Below are 19,438 nucleotides of genomic sequence, written 5' to 3'. Positions count from 1 at the left end.
TCTCCCATAACACTAACTGACATCCCACTGTGCAGTAATTGAGGTAACGGCCAACAATCTTGACAAGTTTGTAATGGAAATCCAGCGATTGCATAAACGCACGCCACATGAATCCCATAAGAGACCAAGAGAGGGATTTGAAAAGACATACCTCACCAGGATCACATGAGAAAGCTGTGTAGGGTCAGGATGCTGGGGCACTAATAACTTGCAGACCCACTCATAGGGGCTCTGAGGATGAGCTGGGAAAGAGATGAGAGAGACTGATATATAACACCTTATATACTGCCAATGAGCTGTATGCATGTAGTGAGTGTTTAATGCTTGCTTGCTGTTCGGGGGGACTGCATGTCGCTAGCTCAGTGGAGAAGTTTATGTTGGATTTCAGGGTTTGCAAGAGCCTGGGAAGTGGCTTCATCCAGGCACGGCCAACTGCAGTGGAGGCCAGAGCAATGCACACAGCATTACAGCAATATACAGCAGTCCAAAAACCACACTGAACCCTGGTCCCATCATAAACGGTGTTCAGACCGCAGACTCTCCAGATCAGCTCAGATCCACTCGGGTCTTAATCTTTAACGGAGAGGTCTGTGAAAGTCTGGTCTAAAGGTTGATCTGATGACATACATCCAGTTTAAAGAGCTGACTCGTTCACACTTACCTCCACTGTCGATGTTTAGAATTGCATGAAGGTGCTACGTCCAGCTTGTGTCTCTTGAACACTCACTTCTCCATCTTTTATTTTGTGTCTTTTTTTCTTTTTTTTACTGTAGATTATGGATGTGTGTGTGTGTGTGTGTGTGTGTGTGTGTGTATGGCGGGGGGGGTCTGTTGAAGTCCATTCTCTTGCGATATCAACAAAGGCCGCTATTTGCTTTCAGTTCTTTGTGCCTTAATAACTAATCTGGTTGGAATGTAATTGCAGAGGGAGAAACCTCGGTCAGATATGCGTCAATGGTTTTGAAGCGCGTCTGTTGAACATGTTCAGGCAATACAAAGAACTAATTAAATCCAGAACACAGGTAAACAAGCGGGAAAATAATACATTTTGTCATTTCAGTTTATAGAAATAAAACGTAGTGTATCTGCCAGTTGATGGGGTGCAGTGCAGCGGACTGAGGCGACATCTCAGGTCCTATGGAAGTATAGTTATGGACTATTTGTTTATGCCATAGACCCTGCCCTGGATCAAAACATTTATCTTCTGTTGATCCAAACCAGACTACTTTGCTGCTCTGTGTGTGTGTGTGTGTGTGTGTGTGTGTGTGTGTGTGTGTGTGTGTGTGTGTGTGTGTGTGTGTGTGTGTGTGTGTGTGTGTGTGCGTGCGTGCGTGCATGCGTGTGTGTGTGTGCATGCAAGAGCATATGCATGTATGTTTGCAGGTGTGAAAGCCATTGAGGTCAGAGCCCTTAACACATTCTTGGCACAGACACTAATATCACCTCCTCTCTCTCAGTACTGACTATTCTTCACCCTCATGGCACTGAATTTACCCTTGCTAAGAAAGAGAGAGAGAGAGAGAGAGAGAGAGAGTGTGTGTGTGTGTGTGTCAAATGGGAAACCCAAAGCAAAGTTCCGGGGACTGTGTTTTGGGGGGTGGGGGCTTACTTTTCCTTCATGTCACCAACCAAGATCGATGGATATGACCTCCGATCCCTCCAATTTGTATATAAACATGGGTCCGGCCAATCACAGCATCGCGTGGGCTTACGCCAGCCAATGAGGAGTTGCGACACCATCGTCCTCTGTGGCACTCCCAGCTTTTGTGCCTCGGGATTAGTGCCGTGGCAACGCTGGTCGCCTGGGAGGTGAGTTTCCCAGAGTGGTGGGACCAGGACAGAAACTGAGCTCCGACTGCAAACACTCCAAGTCCTATCCTCATGGCAATGGGGAGGGCAGCACTCTATTACAGCGCTCTCCTCACACCCCAAAACATCCGCTTTACCTGCCAACTTTGACTAATTGTGATCATGGCCAAAACCCCTAAAAGTCTGTGTATGTGTGGGGTCAAGTTGGGTTGAATGAGGGACGGGGAGGGTGTCTTTGTGCGAGTATGTATGACTGCTCTGTTTGTGGCACACCGCAAGAAAAGTCACCCCGCTTTTCCTCCCTCTGGTTGGCGGACTACATTAGCTATACAGGCAGAGATCCAGACATTTCAAATCACAGCCGCCGTTGTAGCATGTGACTCCAGGCCAAGGCCCCTTTGTTTGGACAGCTACCAACTACTGCCGACACACACAGACCTAGAAACACTGTGTAGCATGGAAGTAGACAGACCGGAATGGGACTGAATGCAGATCAGGGTCTATTATTCTCTTACTGCTGTTCTCGAGACAGATCTAATGCCAGGGGCCTAATGGTTTGGGCTGAGACAGACCAGGCTGTGTTCATATTGTTGGTCAGGTTTAGAAAGAGGCCTAGTGTGAGTAAAGAGTGGCCAGGAAGGATAAACGTGTGGGAATGTTTTTGTTTTGTTTTTTTGTTTTTTTGTTTTTTTCATATTTTGAAGGTACTTAGTCATGACTTTGAATTGATGCATATTTGTAGCAGTAGTAATTCTATGAACGTGTTCCAAGGGTGGAAAGCGTCCAACACATGAATGTTAGAATAAGTCCAAGTGACACTGAAGAACACTGTGGAAAGTTAGAATTACTGATTAAACCTTTGGACCTAAAATGCCATTAAACATCAGATCAGAGTAGAAAACACCAGTTGACAGCTCACTTAGATGTTTGCGCGTTGCTTGGTTTCTTAAGAGGTTGAATGCAAGTGATAGATTTGAATTGTTGCATCCAGAATGAGACCTACTGTAGTTTTCCACTGTGCTAGATTGCGTGCAAATAAAGAGGCAAGGAGGAAATTTCCACTGGTTTTGTGTATGCTTAGCTGTTCTTGTGTCGTTCCTGAGGGTGGTGCTGCTGTTGCACTCGATCACAGCTGCATCCCCAGACGTGTATTCAGTAAGTCTATTCATTTTAAAACAATTCACAACAGTTTTTTTTCTGAATCAGATATTTATTTCTCATAGTCACGTTGATTCCTCTGTGCTAACCTCCTCCTCCCTCAACACTCATCCCTCTCTTTTTCCGCTGTCTCCTCCTCGTGAATGTATTCACTGTGTTAAATCCAGCCATGTCTCTGCCATTACAAAGCTATCATACTCTCACCACACACAGACACACACGCGCGCATTCTTGGATTTCTATCTTTGTGAGGGCCCCTCATTGGCTATATCCATTCCCTAGCCCTTAACCCTAACCTTAACCATCAGAAATACATGCCTAACCTTAAACCTTACCCTATCCTTAACCCAATTCTAATTCTAACAGTAAAATACACCCTTAAAGAAGCGAGGACTGGACAAAATGTCCTCACTTTGCAAAAATGTCCTCAATCTGATGATTACAATCTCAAATTGGTCCTCACAAAAATAGAACTACAAACACACACACACACACACACACACACACACACACACACACACACACACACAAATGCATCAACTTACTTTTCATGGTAAGTAATGCAGAATAAGTTATATTCCTAGCCGTTTCCTCCAATTTCCTTGTGTCATGCTTTCATGTTACTGAGGTCTAAGCGTGCATCCTGTCAGCTGTCACAGGGCTCAGTGGACTCCCTCTTCAACTGCAAGAGTCTTTGGTTCTTCTCTGTGTTTTGGGCCACATGGGTGAAGGAGCAAGAGTACATGAGGCAAGCACAAAGAGCCATCAATCAGACCACAACAGGGGGAACCTTACAGAAGTGCAAAGAATTTAGTTTCTGTCTGCTAGCGAGGAAATTCCTCGCAACTTCCTCTGCACTCTCTACTACCATCCACACTGCATATGTGAGCTAGGTGTACAAATCAAGGTAACGTGAAGGAATTTTACACGTGCTGTAGGAAAATATGATCACTACACATATTAATATTGCAAAAACAATAGGCACTGGCATTGACAGAAGAAAGGTTTGAGTTATTCTACTACTTTCGGCTGCTCCCGTTAGGGGTCGCCACAGCGGATCATCCGTTTCCATTTCTTCCTGTCTTCTGCGTCTTCCTCTGTCACATCAGCCACCTGCATGTCTTCCCTCACCACATCCATAAACCTCCTCTTTGGCCTTCCTCTTCTCCTCTTCCCTGGCAGCTCCATATTCAGCATCCTTCTCCCAATATACTCAGCATCTCTCCTCCACACATGTCCAAGCCATCTCAATCTTGCCTCTCTTGCTTTGTCTCCAAACCGTCCAACCTGAGCGGTCCCTCTAATATAATCGTTCCTAATCCTGTCCTTCTTCGTTACTCCCAGTGAAAATCTTAGCATCTTCAACTCTGCCACCTCCAGCTCCGCCTCCTGTCTTTTCGTCAGTGCCACTGTCTCCAAACCATATAACATAGCTGGTCTCACAACCATCTTGTAAACTTTCCCTTTAACTCTTGCTGGTACCCTTCTGTCGCAAATCACTCCTGACACACTTCTCCACCCACTCCAACCTGCCTGCACTCTCTTTTTCACCTCTCTACTGCACTCCCCGTTACTTTGGACAGTTGACCCCAAGTATTTAAACTCAAATGCTTTTGTCACCTCCACTCCTTGCATCCTGACCATTCCACTGTCCTCTCTCTCATTCACGCATAGGTATTCCGTCTTGCTCCTACTGACTTTCATTCCTCTTCTCTCTAGTGCATACCTCCACCTCTCCAGGCTCTCCTCAACCTGCACCCTACTCTCGCTACAGATCACAATGTCATCCGCGAACATCATCGTCCATGGAGACTCCTGCCTGATCTTGTCCGTCAACCTGTCCATCACCATTGCAAACAAGAAAGGGCTAAGAGCCGATCCTTGATGTAATCCCACCTCCACCTTGAACCCATCTGTCATTCCAACCGCACACCTCACCATTGTCACACTTCCCTCATACGTATCCTGCACCACTCCTACATACTTCTCTGCAACTCCTGACTTCCTCATACAATACCACACCTCCTCTCTCGGCACTCTGTCATAAGCTTTCTCTAAATCTACAAAGACACAATGCAACTCTTTCTGGCCTTCTCTATACTTCTCAATCAACATTCTCAAAGCAAACATCGCATCTGTGGTGCTCTTTCGTGGCATGAAACCATACTGCTGCTCGCTGATCGTCACCTCTCCTCTTAACCTAGCTTCTATTACTCTTTCCCAAATCTTCATGCTGTGGCTGATCAACTTTATACCTCTGTAGTTGTTACAGTTCTGCACATCGCCCTTGTTCTTGAAAATCGGTACCAGTATGCTTCTTCTCCACTCCTCAGGCATCCTCTCACTTTCCAGGATTGTGTTAAACAATCTAGTTAAAAACTCCACTGCCATCTCTCCTAAACACCTCCATGCCTCCACAGGTATGTCATCAGGACCAACTGCCTTTCCATTCTTCATCCTCTTCATAGCTGCCCTCACTTCCTCCTTGCTAATCCGCTGAACTTCCTGATTCACTATCCCTACATCATCCAACCTTCTCTCTCTCTCATTTTCTTCATTCATCAGCCCCTCAAAGTACTCCTTCCACCTTCTTAGCACACTCTCCTCGCTTGTCAGCACATTTCCATCTCTATCCTTGATCGCCCTAACTTGCTGCACATCCTTTGCAGCTTGGTCCCTCTGTCTAGCCAATCGGTACAAGTCCTTTTCTCCTTCCTTAGTGTCTAACCTGTCATACAACTCACCATACGCCTTTTCCTTTGCCTTTGCCACCTCTCTCTTTGCTTTACGCTGCATCTCCTTGTACTCCTGTCTACTTTCTTCATCTCTCTGACTATCCCACTTCTTCTTTGCCAACCTTTTCCTCTGTATAATTTGCTGTACTTCCTCATTCCACCACCAAGTCTCCTTGTCTTCCTTCCTCTGTCCTGATGACATACCAAGTACCTTCCTAGCTGTCTCCCTCACTATTTCTGCAGTGGTTTTCCAGCCATCTGGCAACTCTTCACTACCACCCAGTGCCTGTCTTAACTCCTGCCTGAACTCCACACAACAGTCTTCCTTCTTCAACTTCCACCATTTAATCTTCGGCTGTGTCTTCACTCGCTTCCTCTTCTTGGTCTCCAAAGTCATCCTACAGACCACCATCCGATGCTGCCTGGCTACGCTCTCCCCTGTCACCACCTTGCAGTCTCCAATCCCTTTTAGATGGTGCCTTCTACATAAGATATAGTCCACCTGTGTGCACTTTCCTCCACTCTTGTACGTCACCCTGTGTTCCTCCCTCTTCTTGAAATATGTGTTTGAGTTATTGCATGTGTATATTATTGTATGCCTGACAATAATTATGATGTGGCTTCTGTTAATATGCCCTTTGTTTTTATTTGGCGTCCAACTGGTTGCCAGTTTTGTTGTGACTAAAGCTTACGTTGGCCATCTAACTGCCAAAACTGCCCATTCCACGAGCTTCCCAAATAATGGCCCTTTTGTTTGTCAGACCCTTTTCTTTTACATTTTTCAAACTAGAAAGAATGTTTCCCTGACATCATTAACATTTTGTACACCATGTTGAGGGAAGTGAATTTCTATTTCCATTGCTCCCTCACCACAGTGAGAGGACAACCCTGCGCTCTTAAGGCAGCTATGTTTACCTGTATCTGCCCTTCTGTGTGGGCTGGCATGCTCACTTAGCCTTAGATACTGTGAATATCTTTCCTGTTTTTTTTATTTGGGTTTAAAAAAAAAAAAAAATATATATATATATATATATGACTTACTGTGGTCAGGTAGTCGGCCGCCAATATTTGGGGACAAATATAGGCCAACGTGAGATGATTGTGAGCTTGTGATTCCATCCTAGTAAGTGAAGTACGTTTTGATTTATGTTTATTAATTGGTTTGGATTTTGATTGATAATCTGATTATCTATCCTTTGGTAGGTTCTAACTGGAAATGCTACAAACTGCTACGTCACCCAGACAGACACACACACACACACACACTCTCTCTCTCTCTCTCTCTCTCTCTCTCTCTCTCTCTCTCTCTCTCTCTCTCTCTCTCTCTCTCTCTCTCTCTCTCTCTCTCTCTCTCTCTCTCTCTCTCTCTCTCTCTCTCTCTCTCTCTCTCTCTCTCTCTCTCTCTCTCTCTCTCTCTCTCTCTCACACACACACACACACACACAGTAGTTGGGTAGGGGGGTTGCAGAGGTCATCGCAATCATTTCTACAATCTTAAAAACAATGCCTTCGTATTAAAACTGGTAGAGTTCAAATCCAGCGTTTTGCTACTGCCACTTTGCCTCTGGCACTTTACTTATACAGACTATTTGCGTACTTGCATTTGTATAGTAACTTGCACATTTTAAAAAAGATGCCTAACAGGACAATACCTTCTGTATACCACCGGGACTTTTAACTTTTTCAAAATTTAACTTTCTTTTCTTAATTTATTGTATTTTATTTTATCCATATTTTATTGTTTCCACTTCTCTTTTGTTGGGCGTTTCTGGAGTTTGCCAAAAAACACTTCACTGCTCATTGTACTTGTACGTGAAGTATGGGACGAATAAAGCTCAATTAAAAAAAAACGCCTCCCGCACCGTTGCTATGGGAACATGAGCAATTACGTTTGTTTTCCTTAGCAACGGGCCCAGCAGGTCTTTTAGCAAGCAAGTGAGAACATCACCTCACGGCAGCGCTTTTCCCATATTGAACGCCACTTTGTTTTTATAGTATAAAAGTGGTTTCTTTTCCAACCTTATGGACTCGAATTCTCTGTGCTGCTCTTTAGACCTCGTTGCTGGCAGCGGTTATACTTTAAGCGTCGAGCACAGGGCCGCCCTGCAGACCTCATTTGCGATCCTGAAGAAAAACTACAAGTTTAACCGTGTGCTGTTTTGGGGCAAACTATTAGGACTGAATGGGGATTATTTTATCGCCCAGGGCAATGAAGGGGATGAGATGAAGAACAAAAAGACTTTTTATAGGTAAGATAGTTGGATTCTGCTTTCGTCTCATTTCTAATTAAAGGCGAGTAGCCAAACAATGCGAATCACTCCTAAATACGCTGCCTTTCCCCCTCCTAGCTTAAGTATCTAAAAACGTACCCGCGCACGCGCCGTTATTTGTAGATGAATAGTTTGCATTATTGGGGTTTTTGTGCTGGTTATGTACCTTTTTGTTGGTCAGTATCTCTGAATCTTGCAGCTTCAACTGCGTGGAGTGGCACCTGCTGGGCCCTGCCACTGATGCGATGATTGAAGCGGTGTCTAAAGCTGCCAGGGGCCGCTTCATGGGGGACCCGTCCCACGTGTATGAATGCCGCCGGCAGGGAGAGGGGGGCGGGGCTACGAAGGAGGAAGACGTTCCGGTAAGTAATACCGTTCAGTGCTGTTGTACAGGAAGGGTACATGCAGACGTGTGTCAAGTCAAGTCAGTTTTATTTGTATAGCCCTAGTCTCCTTGGCTCAATCAAGTATGCACCAGTAAGAGCAAAGTGGTATTTTCTTCAGTCTATTTATTCAGCAGCAAACTGGCGTCACAGCAGGAAAGTCATTACCGCTTCCATCCATCCATCCATCACTTATACCGGCTTAATCCAACTCAGAGTTATGGACAGCTGGAGCACATCCCAGCAGACAGTGGGCTGAATAGGGAGACACACTGGATGGGTCTCTTGTCCAACATACAGCCCACACGCACAGTCTCTACGGACAATTTAGAGTCCAGTTCACTGAACATGCATGTCTTTGGACTGTGGGAGGAAACTGAAGTGCCCAGAAGAAATCCATACAAATATGGAAAGAACATGCAAACTCCACACAGATGGGCTGAAATAAAACTCAGGAACCTCCCTGTGAGACGGCAGTGCTAACCACTAATCCACCGTGCTGCCCTCATCACAGCTTCCAAATATTATATTACCTTGGGATCTATTTATAAGTATCTAAAGTAAACACTTTAGTGCGTGTGCTGCATCCAGAGACCAAAACATGGAATGATGTGAAATCAACACCAATACTCCCAGCACTCCAGTAACTGAATGGTTACAGCGTGTGCCACATAACCAGTGTCCCTGGTTCGATTCCAGCCAGTGACCTTTGTTGCATATTGTATCCATCCCCCCCTTGTTTCATGTTTGCCACTTCACTATCCTTTGTTCTATAAAGGCAAAGAATGCAATAAAATCATCTTTAAAAACTAATACTAAGCGGCATTTGCTTTTACATAGAATTATGTAAAATTCTACCTCTCTTCAGTGACAATGTCACAATGCCACATTGCTCTGTTACATAAATGCTGTTTCTTTGTCAACAACAATCAGTGCTCAGGGTAATTACTGATTTGATCCTTAAAATCATGTTTCATTTCCTGTAGGCTGATGCTCATGCTAACTACAGTCATGAATTTGAGAGGTATAAATGATAAACATTTTTTTTCTTGATTGCAGATGCAGGTTACTGAGGAAATTAGACTTGCAGTGACAGTTCATCAGATTGATGAGGAAGTGTCTGTGGTGCCACGTGGAGCGTTCATTAAGAATCCTCAGGGCCTGGTCCAGACCAACCGTAGCTTTGAAGGTAAAAAAAAATGATTTTGCATAGGTGTGCAGTGCACTGATGTGTGTTATCATGGTGCTGATGTTTAATGTGTTACTCACAGCTGAGTATGGATGATGAGTATGATGATGCCTGAGTACAGCTCAGACATCATCATACTCATGTGCAGTGGTACACTGCTCATACATGTGCAGTATACCACTGCACATGTATGAGCATCCCATATACCACCTGATACTAAACTCTTCACATTTTGATTTACTGTTTGTGATTTCATAGCTGTCATTATCATATCTGTGTGCATTATATTTTTCAACAGGTCTCTCTCACACTGAGGCACAAAAGCTTGACAATTTCTTTCACTTTACTGAGCCTAAAAATCTTAAGAAGAAATCTGTACATGAGATGGCTGACTTGGACCCATCTATTGACTTCTTGAACCCACTGAGTGATGACATTCCTAAAGGTAAACTTACCAGGTTAGCTTGCATTACATTAACAACCGTATGACTGCACTTTAGCTAGAGATCCAAAAATGCCTATTTTCCCGACCTTATTTTTTTTATTTGCCTTGTCTGGAAAAATCTTAAGAGACAACTGTGTATGCAGTTGCATTTTGGTTGCATTTCAAACATGTTTAAACATCAAGTATCAATCAGGCCTTTATAATGGCAGTGTTATTACATGAGGTTACTTTTCTTTGTTACATTCCAGTAGGCTTGTAGCATTACACCTAAATGAGTTGCATTATTAACGCAAATCATGATGTTTCAAGTTTCTGATGAGTCACAAGAGAATTCTTATAAAAGGAAATTGCTGAGACATTCTCTCATTGTTACTCTGTGCCCAGTGTGATGGTCTGTTTTAGATAACCGCATATTATACAAAGCAGTTGAAGTGTGGACATAAGTAAGGCTAGATCGCTAAAAATCTCCAAGTCAGCTCCACATGGCCTCCTTGCTCTGCTGAGTGCACTCTACACCAGATGGAATATGTATTCTAAGAACAGGCCAGAAAAGTTTCCCAATGATTGTGTCATACCAGCTCTGCACCATTGAGCTTTGGGGAATTACAGTGGACTAATAACTTGGAATTTGTTCTATTGGATTAAGCAGGCTTGGTACGCATCCCAGAATTCCAGGTCCTAGTTTGGCATTGAGTTTTACAATAAAAACAATTGTGAAATTTGACATATATTAAGCTCGGGTGACACGTGGGAGCGAGAGGACAAGAGAGTTAGTTGTTCAGCTGGGCCTAGGTTGTAGTTAATGAGTTGAGGTCTTGTATGCATGTGTATGAAAGAGAGCAAAATGTTTGTGCATCTTTAATGCCTGTGACTAAAACGGGCAACAGCAGTTTTAACTGTGGATGGCTTAGACGTACGCATGTGTTTGTGTGCATATCTTCGAGTTTATATGAATTACTGCAACCTCCTCCATCCAGCCCACTTCACTCACTTGTCTCACTGCCACACACACCTCAAAACTTTGTTGAAAAGGAGAATGACTGCAAATCATCTGGGAAGGTTCCTTGGGGAAAAGTGGAATACGGTATCCACCCAAAGACAGGTGCTTTCCGATGGGATCCCAAAGTTGAGCTCCCCATCTTCCTTGTGAAAATCTTGCAGGCTTGCCCAAGGAGTTAGCAGAAATTATTTTCTTTTTCCAACTCCTGATTTATGATTGAGCGTTCCTCCCTATGCCACGGAAGTATGGAAGAGCCACACTCCCCAAACTACATCAGTAACAGTGGCCTACAGTTATAAACTGGACATTGACTATATGCATCTGGCGTGTAGCATTTATAAAAAGGTTTGCGCTTAACCTTGGTCAAATTAATTTAGCCTCATAGGACAGAAGTTCAACAAATATGACTCCAAATGCAAAATGAGCTGTTGAACAACTTTGATTTATAATACAAGCACAACTGCCTGACTTATTGGAATCACCACCTCCAGTTTAAAGAAATACATCAAATGTCTTTGATGTTTTCATAGTTACAGATCCTGGTCTTATCCTCGGTTCTCTTGGTCATGGGTTCATGGCCCCACCTACAATTACCGAAAAAGGTTAGACCTCATCTATCCCAAAAGGCTGATTTACTGGAATAGCCCTGAGCTGCCACTAGCATTGGATGGACCAATTTCCATCTGGGAATACCTTAAACAGGGAGCACTAGAGCCTCTAATTCTATCCAGCTCAGTGCAGTCAGTGAACATGACAAGTCAGCATTCTGCTCCTATCAACATTAACTCTGTTCTCTGTCTCAGGCTGGAAGCCAGTAGCATACAGCTGTGCGCAGCAGGGCCACCCTGATGTACACTCAGGGAGACTTGGCCAATAGCAAAATGAACTATCAGCCCTCTATTTACTTATAGTTAACACAGTAGTAAATAGGGAAAATATATTGGCATTTCACAAACTGGAATTAGGGACATAAAAACAATAAAGTCCTTTAGCATGGTGATTTAGAGGGGTTCTTCAACTTTGTGTGAACTTTGCAATTCTCATAACTTGGGAGCAGCAGCAGCGCTGCAAGAGGTAATTTATATATGATAAACAGTTCATCTTGTCTCTGTGTACAGGGTGTTGGAGTCTGCAGTTTGAATGTGGCAGCAATGTGTGTGTGATTCGCAGCCTTTGGTGGCTTGGCCTGACCTTCTTTCATGTGCCAGTGACCCCACGCCATGGATATATCTACATGGGTGATGGCTCCAAGAATGTGGACCTTCCTTTCATGCTATAGTAAAGCAACAAGTAAATCTAGTTCTTGATCCAAACTTAAAAAAAAAACTCAATTTCTTGTGTGCTAGGTGATGTCACCCAAACCAACCCTGACAGCAGCTAGATTTATGTGATACATTGTTTTTATACAAATAAATAAAAGAATTACACACTGATTTACTTCTACAAGTGTCTTGTTGAATTTAGTTCTCAAGCAAGGTATTTCCTATTCTCTTAAACATGTTGACACAGGATAAACAGACTCATTTTATTTGTACATCTGGGTTGGCTTTAGTATTCAAAGCCAACATACCACCTACTTCGAAAATGTCTTACTGACCCAGTTTCTTTTCACATCAAACTTGCCAGTAAATTCAACGTTCATTTCAATGGCTTTTTCAAAAGCCAAATGAGACCAAAAATATGGCTGGTACTCAGAATGACTCATTCAAATAAGGCATCTGCTAAATAAACAGGAAATTCAGAATAAATACTGATGCAATTCTCTGTTGCAGCCTTTTGCCATCACTATAATGTAAAAATTCAGGGCAGAATGGAGTTTCAGAAGAGGTTTACTTGGGTTTTGTGCCTGAAGAACAACCAATAAAATTTGCCTCTGCACATTGGTGCTACCCTTCCTTTTCAGGGGCTGAACAGATCAGGCAAGCTTTCTGTCCATCAGTGATTCAAGTTGAGGGGTGCATGACCATAGTGCACATTGTTCTTTAATGCTGGGTGGCCCACAGGCATGCGCTTCTTACACCACTTCAGACCTCTTTTGTAGATGGGTTTCACTGAATTAATGGACCAGCGAGTCAGGTATCTGTAATATCAAACAGCAGTGTTTGGTTATGTAACTGTAAAATCAATCTGCACAGGACTTCACATCTGCACTGAGAATTGGTCACAGGTAAGCTACAATGGTGGGACATACTCAAGAATAGTTTCTCATGCATATACACGCATGTACACTACCGTTCAAAAGTTTGGGATCACCCAAACAATTTTGTGTTTTCCATGAAAAGTCACACTTATTCACCACCATATGTTGTGAAATGAATAGAAAATAGAGTCAAGACATTGACAAGGTTAGAAATAATGATTTGTATTTGAAATAAGATTTTTTTTACATCAAACTTTGCTTTCGTCAAAGAATCCTCCATTTGCAGCAATTACAGCATTGCAGACCTTTGGCATTCTAGCTGTTAATTTGTTGAGGTAATCTGGAGAAATTGCACCCCACGCTTCCAGAAGCAGCTCCCACAAGTTGGATTGGTTGGATGGGCACTTCTTTGAGCAGATTGAGTTTCTGGAGCATCACATTTGTGGGGTCAATTAAACGCTCAAAATGGCCAGAAAAAGAGAACTTTCATCTGAAACTCGACAGTCTATTCTTGTTCTTAGAAATGAAGGCTATTCCATGCGAGAAATTGCTAAGAAATTGAAGATTTCCTACACCGGTGTGTACTACTCCCTTCAGAGGACAGCACAAACAGGCTCTAACCAGAGTAGAAAAAGAAGTGGGAGGCCGCGTTGCACAACTGAGCAAGAAGATAAGTACATTAGAGTCTCTAGTTTGAGAAACAGACGCCTCACAGGTCCCCAACTGGCATCTTCATTAAATAGTACCTGTTAGAGCCTGTTTGTGCTGTCCTCTGAAGGGAGTAGTACACACCGGTGTAGGAAATCTTCAATTTCTTAGCAATTTCTCGCATGGAATAGCCTTCATTTCTAAGAACAAGAATAGACTGTCGAGTTTCAGATGAAAGTTCTCTTTTTCTGGCCATTTTGAGCATTTAATTGACCCCACAAATGTGATGCTCCAGAAACTCAATCTGCTCAAAGAAGTGCCCATCCAACCAATCCAACTTGTGGGAGCTGCTTCTGGAAGCGTGGGGTGCAATTTCTCCAGATTACCTCAACAAATTAACAGCTAGAATGCCAAAGGTCTGCAATGCTGTAATTGCTGCAAATGGAGGATTCTTTGACGAAAGCAAAGTTTGATGTAAAAAAAATCTTATTTCAAATAAAAATCATTATTTCTAACCTTGTCAATGTCTTGACTCTATTTTCTATTCATTTCACAACATATGGTGGTGAATAAGTGTGACTTTTCATGGAAAACACGAAATTGTTTGGGTGATCCCAAACTTTTGAACGGTAGTGTATATGCAGAAACATCACCTGTTGAGCTGTGGCTTGGGTCTCTTTGGGACGTGGCCCTCTGGGAGTTTGGGCCTGTGATCAGGGAGTAGCCCTTAAAAAAAAAAAAAAAACTTCAAATGTGTTCTGTCTCATGCAAAATTTCAGAAGTTAAGCTGTCAATTGGTAAAGTACTTTCACAACCAAGTAAAACACAGGGATTCCTTTCTGTCAGTCTACATTGGTGCCATATGCAGAGGTGCCAACGTTGCAAAGTTGGAAACAGTAGCACCGAGGGTGAATAACAAGAATGAGCATAAAAATAGTTGCATAGGGGCATCCGGGTGGCGTGGCAGTCTATTCCGTTGCCTACCAACACAGGGACGTCAGGTTTGAATCCCCGTGTTGTCTCCAGCTTGGCCAGGCGTCCCTGCAGACACAGTTGGCCGTGTCTGCGGGTGGGAGGCCGGATGTGGGTGTGTGTCCTGGTCGCTTCACTGGCACCATCTCTGGTCGGTCAGGGCGTCTGTTTGGGGGGACTGGGGGGAATAGCGTGATCCTCCCACACATTACGTCCCCCTGGCAAAACTCCTCACTGTCAGGTGAAAAGAAACGGCTGGCAACACCACATGTATCGGAGGAGGCATGTGGTAGTCTGCAAGCCCTCCCCAGATCGGTAGAGGGGGTGGAGCAGTGACTGGGACGCTTTGGAAAATGGGGTGGCTGGCCAAGTACCATTGGAAGAAAAGGGGGAACCCCCCCCCCCAAAAAAATAGTTGCATATACGCACCACAAAATAAGACAAGAAACTCATTTTGGGCCCTTTTAAATGTATCACATTAGAAACAGTGGGGAAAAAAAGACATAAACCAGTGCCTTTATTTAATTTATGCAACCTTTAGTGTGTGGCACTATATTTAGCATATTTAACGTACAGGGTTACTTAGGCTTCAAAGTCATTTCACTTCACCTAAAAACAAAGTATGTTAAAAAAAAAAGAAAGAAAAAAGAAACCTAATCCCGGTGTCAACAGCTTGCGGCCACTCAATTCACTCACAAGCTAAGGATATAGGCTGCATGTCATTACATCCAACAGACACTGATCAACAAGGGAATATTTTTCAAAATCAATACTGTCACTTAAAGTTTATTTCGCTATGTTGATAAATCATAGTTGTGTTTAAAATTAGACCAGATATTGGATAGGCCAACAGTACAATTACCCATCCCTTTTAAGTAATGACTTTCTCTTGTCCATCTTACAAATTTCACTGATAATGGATCCCATGTGTGCAAGTGTTTTAATAATTTACCTTCTCATGGGGTCATTTTAATAGCAAATCTAAGCAAAACTGTCACACTTTACACCCTTAATGCATAATTTAAATACATTAGATTGGTGGATAACTGAAGGGAGAAGAAATGGATCTGGTAAACCATAAAAATTTAGGATTTATGACCTCCTCCATAGCACTGTAGCAGAAGGTCAAATTCTTTGGCTACTACGGGTAAAACGTAATAGTTGGCACTTCTGCATATGACAATTTAGATGCATAAACTGTCCACATGTACTTGTAAGATACAACAAGTGACTTACTGGTATTTCCAAGTTGTCGTTCATTTTAAGAGATAGTAGCCATGTATGTAATACTCAATGTGAATAAATCTACGATGAACAACAAAGAAAAGACCACTCGGTATTGGGTCACTGATGATGTAAGTGTATCTTGCTATCTTGTCAATGTTTAGATTCATCACTCCCTGATCTATATATACCTTTGTCTACTGCTCAATAACATAAAAGCATTGGTGAAACTGACAAAACATTTACAGTACTTTCAAATATGTACATTTCATTCCATCACCAGAGAATTTCTGCACAACAAATTTAATTTCCCACCTGAAAACCTGACACCCTGATTAGCACACCTGGTACAACAGGCAAAAAAAAAAAATTTCATATCAGACTTCTCCCACAGAACCTCCTGTCTCAATTGGCAGCCACAGGTTTTGAAAATGTCAACAAATTCTTAGGGAAACATGCGCTCCGGAAATGGCTGAATGTTCAACTGGTTCTCATTAAAGTTTTTTGTTCATAGTTTTGTAGCAGTATTGTGATTAAAAAGCTTACACAATGATATAAATATGGAAGTAAAAAAAACAGCCTACATTTTATTTTATATTGGCATGACTCAAGAGTTTTGCTTTTTTTTTTTTCCTTTTCTTTTTTTTTTTTAGAGCAGAATTTGAAGTGGAGGAGAACTGCAGCACCAATACACAAACTTGAAAGAGACTGTAAGACCAACCTGCTCTGTGAGCCATCTGCACACAGATGGCGATCTTGCGATGCTCCTCGTTACAAAGGCCTGTGATTCTCCTGGGCAACATCCCTCCATCTGACCTAATAAACTGGCTGAGTAGTAGGACATCCTTGGAGAGCAAAAAAAGAGAACAAGAAAGTCAAAATTTTGAGAGAAGAAGGGTAATAATGTGCCTTATTCATCCACCTTACATAATCTCTCATGGATAATTTGGTCATCATAACAGTAAATGTACTTACAGTGTAGTTGTATTTGTGCTGCAAGTTCCATTGATAGATAGGGCACTTTGCTGTGGGATTGGGAGGTTGAGGTCCCTCTGGGATGTCCAATATTTTGCCCTCAATCTAGAAAGATATAAATAGGCCTAAGGTTAGGTTTCTTTGCTGTGGGACTTAGTCCTTTATCTTGTTTGTCTTTGCACAAAAGAATTTGTGAGTAGCAAGAAATCAAACTGAGGTATAGTGTGGTAACTAACGTTTAATAAAGATTTTTGTGTTTCTATTCTCCATGGTCACTTTCCAACAGATTTTCCCCAACTGAAAATCTGGAGTTCCAGAGACCCTTACATAAATGTATTTAATATCTTATTACTTTTCTTACCCTCTTAAAAACATGCAAACATACATTTCTTAAAGCGGCTATATAAGAATGATTCCAAATAATTAAAAGTATGATGTCTTGTCAGTGGGAGAGACCAAGTGCAGCATTTCATGAAATGGGGTGGAATGTCTGCAACCACACAACACGGTCACTGACAGCCATGTTCCATATTTTAACACACCATTTATTCACTGAGAAGTCAATCTGAGTACAGCTTCTGAATTATTCTCAAGAAACGTTTCAGTGTCTATACAGAGAATATGTCTTCATGCATGCTTATTTAATACAGGTAAGAAAATCACAGAAATTTGAATCCATTCATCTGAACACAATGTTTATTGAGGGAAACGTTTCATCACTCATCTAAGTGACTTCTTCGGTCTCAACTAACTGCAGGTTTATAAAGGTGGGATACCAGATGAACGGATTCAAATTTCTGTGATTATACAGATAAATTCTTAGATCACTACAGCAGTCAAGAGCAGCTGCCACAGAAATTTGACCTTTTAAAAAAAGTAAAAACCAGAAATTATCATAAATTAACACAATCATAGCCGTTTTGTGTTAATTAGAACGGTACTTACGATTGTTGTTTTGCCCTCTTGCTTCTCCACAACTGCAAAATAAACGAACTGTAATCACTGACTAATTGGTATATTAAATAGCACAATATGTACAAAATCTTAGGAATGGGAAATAATCAATTTCGAAATAAGTACCAAATAAGACCCATCAAATCAATTTCAGGACATTTTTCGTACTTCTCTCCACTTTCTTCACTTGTGAAACTCAAAAGTTTGGATTGTGATTTTAGTTTACAGGTTTGTTTCATATATATGTTCTCTATGTTCTTCTTTTTGTTATTCTTTTGGTTTAATGTTTCTTCAAAAACATTTATGAAACTTTAGCAAAGGTAACATTAACACCAAAGTATGTTTTTACATTTACTTGTAGTTTGCAAGTGCCTTCGGAATTGTTTCAAACTGTGCTTAATCGAATCATGGCTAACATTATGATTTTATATCGTTTCATGATCGGAACAAAAATAGGCGTCTTATCTGGAAATCATCTGCAGCTAAAATAATCTGTGTATAATTCACAAAATGCAAGGTACATATCACTTCAGTGAGTCTAAAGTGATTGTGCAGCAGTAAGGGGTAACATGCTAGCTAACAAAATGTTTGAGAGCTAACCCGACGAGTTTCGCCGTCCAACCGTTGCTAAGACAACCCACCTTGTCGGATCCCTCTGCACTGAGAGGTTCCAAAAATCGAGAGCTGGGGAACAAGTATTCCCTGCGACGCATTTATTTTGCTGCCGGTCGTCAAGGATTTCACACAGGACAAGCAGCTCCGGATGGAACCCAACGCATAGCGCGCAGCCATCTTGGATTAATGTTCTTCTTCTTTTCCGGTCTGAGCTCGTACGAGTGCGCATGTTTCCGACAGCGACGCCGGTGGACGAGAGAAGAGGCTACAAAACGGAAGTCAACTAAAATAGTGTCACCTTTGCAGCAACCGTTTCTCGGTATTTATTCCTTTCAGACTTTGTAAGCAAGTCAAAGAAACATATCTGCTTTGTACTATTTTTCTTTACAATAGCATGCGTTTATAATTAAAGATTATTTAGCTGAAAAGTTTAGAGATATTTATTGACTTTATAGGTAACCCTGCTTTACCATTTGTGATATTGGGCTATTGGCTTGACTATACGTGCGGGCTTAACGTGTGGAGTGGAGGGGGGTAAGAAAAAATTGTGACCTATCGCATAATATGTCTTTTTTTTTCATTGAAATTTGAAATGTCGTAAATATTCGTTGGAAATCATGCCACCAAGCCACAGGCAGTCGAAACGCCTTGCAAAGAAATCAAAGTATCCTCTCCTGAAACAATGGTTCCTTTTCCATAAAGCCAATGAGAGTCCTCTGCTTACTGACACCAAATTGTGATTCTAGCATAAACCAGAAGTTCTCCTGCAGTTTGCAGTGCTCGAAATTTATGTTTTGTCATGTTAGGGAAGCTCTCTGTTTCCAGATGTCGATGATTTGTGTTCAAGTGTACGTTCAAACATGGACTGATGTTCAAGTGTGTGTGTGTGGGGGTATTAAATCATGATATGTTCAACATGTA

At 42.1% G+C, this 19,438-nt stretch overlaps 2 protein-coding genes across 3 annotated transcripts; one reads left to right on the top strand and one right to left on the bottom strand.

Annotated features, from left to right (window-relative positions):
- The first annotated feature begins 7,724 nt into the window (after positions 1-7,724).
- On the top strand, positions 7,725-12,327 carry rsph9 (radial spoke head component 9). 2 transcript variants are annotated; one of them, XM_056294772.1, is made up of 5 exons: positions 7,725-7,951; positions 8,172-8,334; positions 9,415-9,544; positions 9,843-9,989; positions 12,108-12,327. In XM_056294772.1, exons 1-5 carry the CDS (start codon positions 7,725-7,727, stop codon positions 12,266-12,268), a joined length of 828 nt encoding a protein of 275 aa, XP_056150747.1. In that variant the 3' UTR covers positions 12,269-12,327. The 2 variants fall into 2 exon arrangements, with proteins under 2 accessions (XP_056150747.1, XP_056150746.1); XM_056294771.1 differs by having other exon boundaries at positions 8,172-8,346.
- A 107-nt stretch (positions 12,328-12,434) lies between these two features.
- mrps18a (mitochondrial ribosomal protein S18A) lies at positions 12,435-18,700 on the bottom strand. The gene is made up of 6 exons (XM_056294773.1): positions 18,544-18,700; positions 17,894-17,925; positions 16,949-17,053; positions 16,695-16,818; positions 14,431-14,503; positions 12,435-13,069 (listed from the first exon to the last, which is right to left on the bottom strand). Exons 1-6 carry the CDS (start codon positions 18,692-18,694, stop codon positions 12,925-12,927), a joined length of 630 nt encoding a protein of 209 aa, XP_056150748.1. The 5' UTR covers positions 18,695-18,700; the 3' UTR covers positions 12,435-12,924.
- Positions 18,701-19,438: the final 738 nt, after the last annotated feature.

The sequence above is a fragment of the Lampris incognitus genome, chromosome 15 (assembly GCF_029633865.1).
Source record: "Lampris incognitus isolate fLamInc1 chromosome 15, fLamInc1.hap2, whole genome shotgun sequence".
Lineage (NCBI taxonomy): Eukaryota > Metazoa > Chordata > Actinopteri > Lampriformes > Lampridae > Lampris > Lampris incognitus.
Note: the sequence above shows the minus strand (reverse complement) of the source record. Positions and strands in the feature narration are given on the sequence as shown.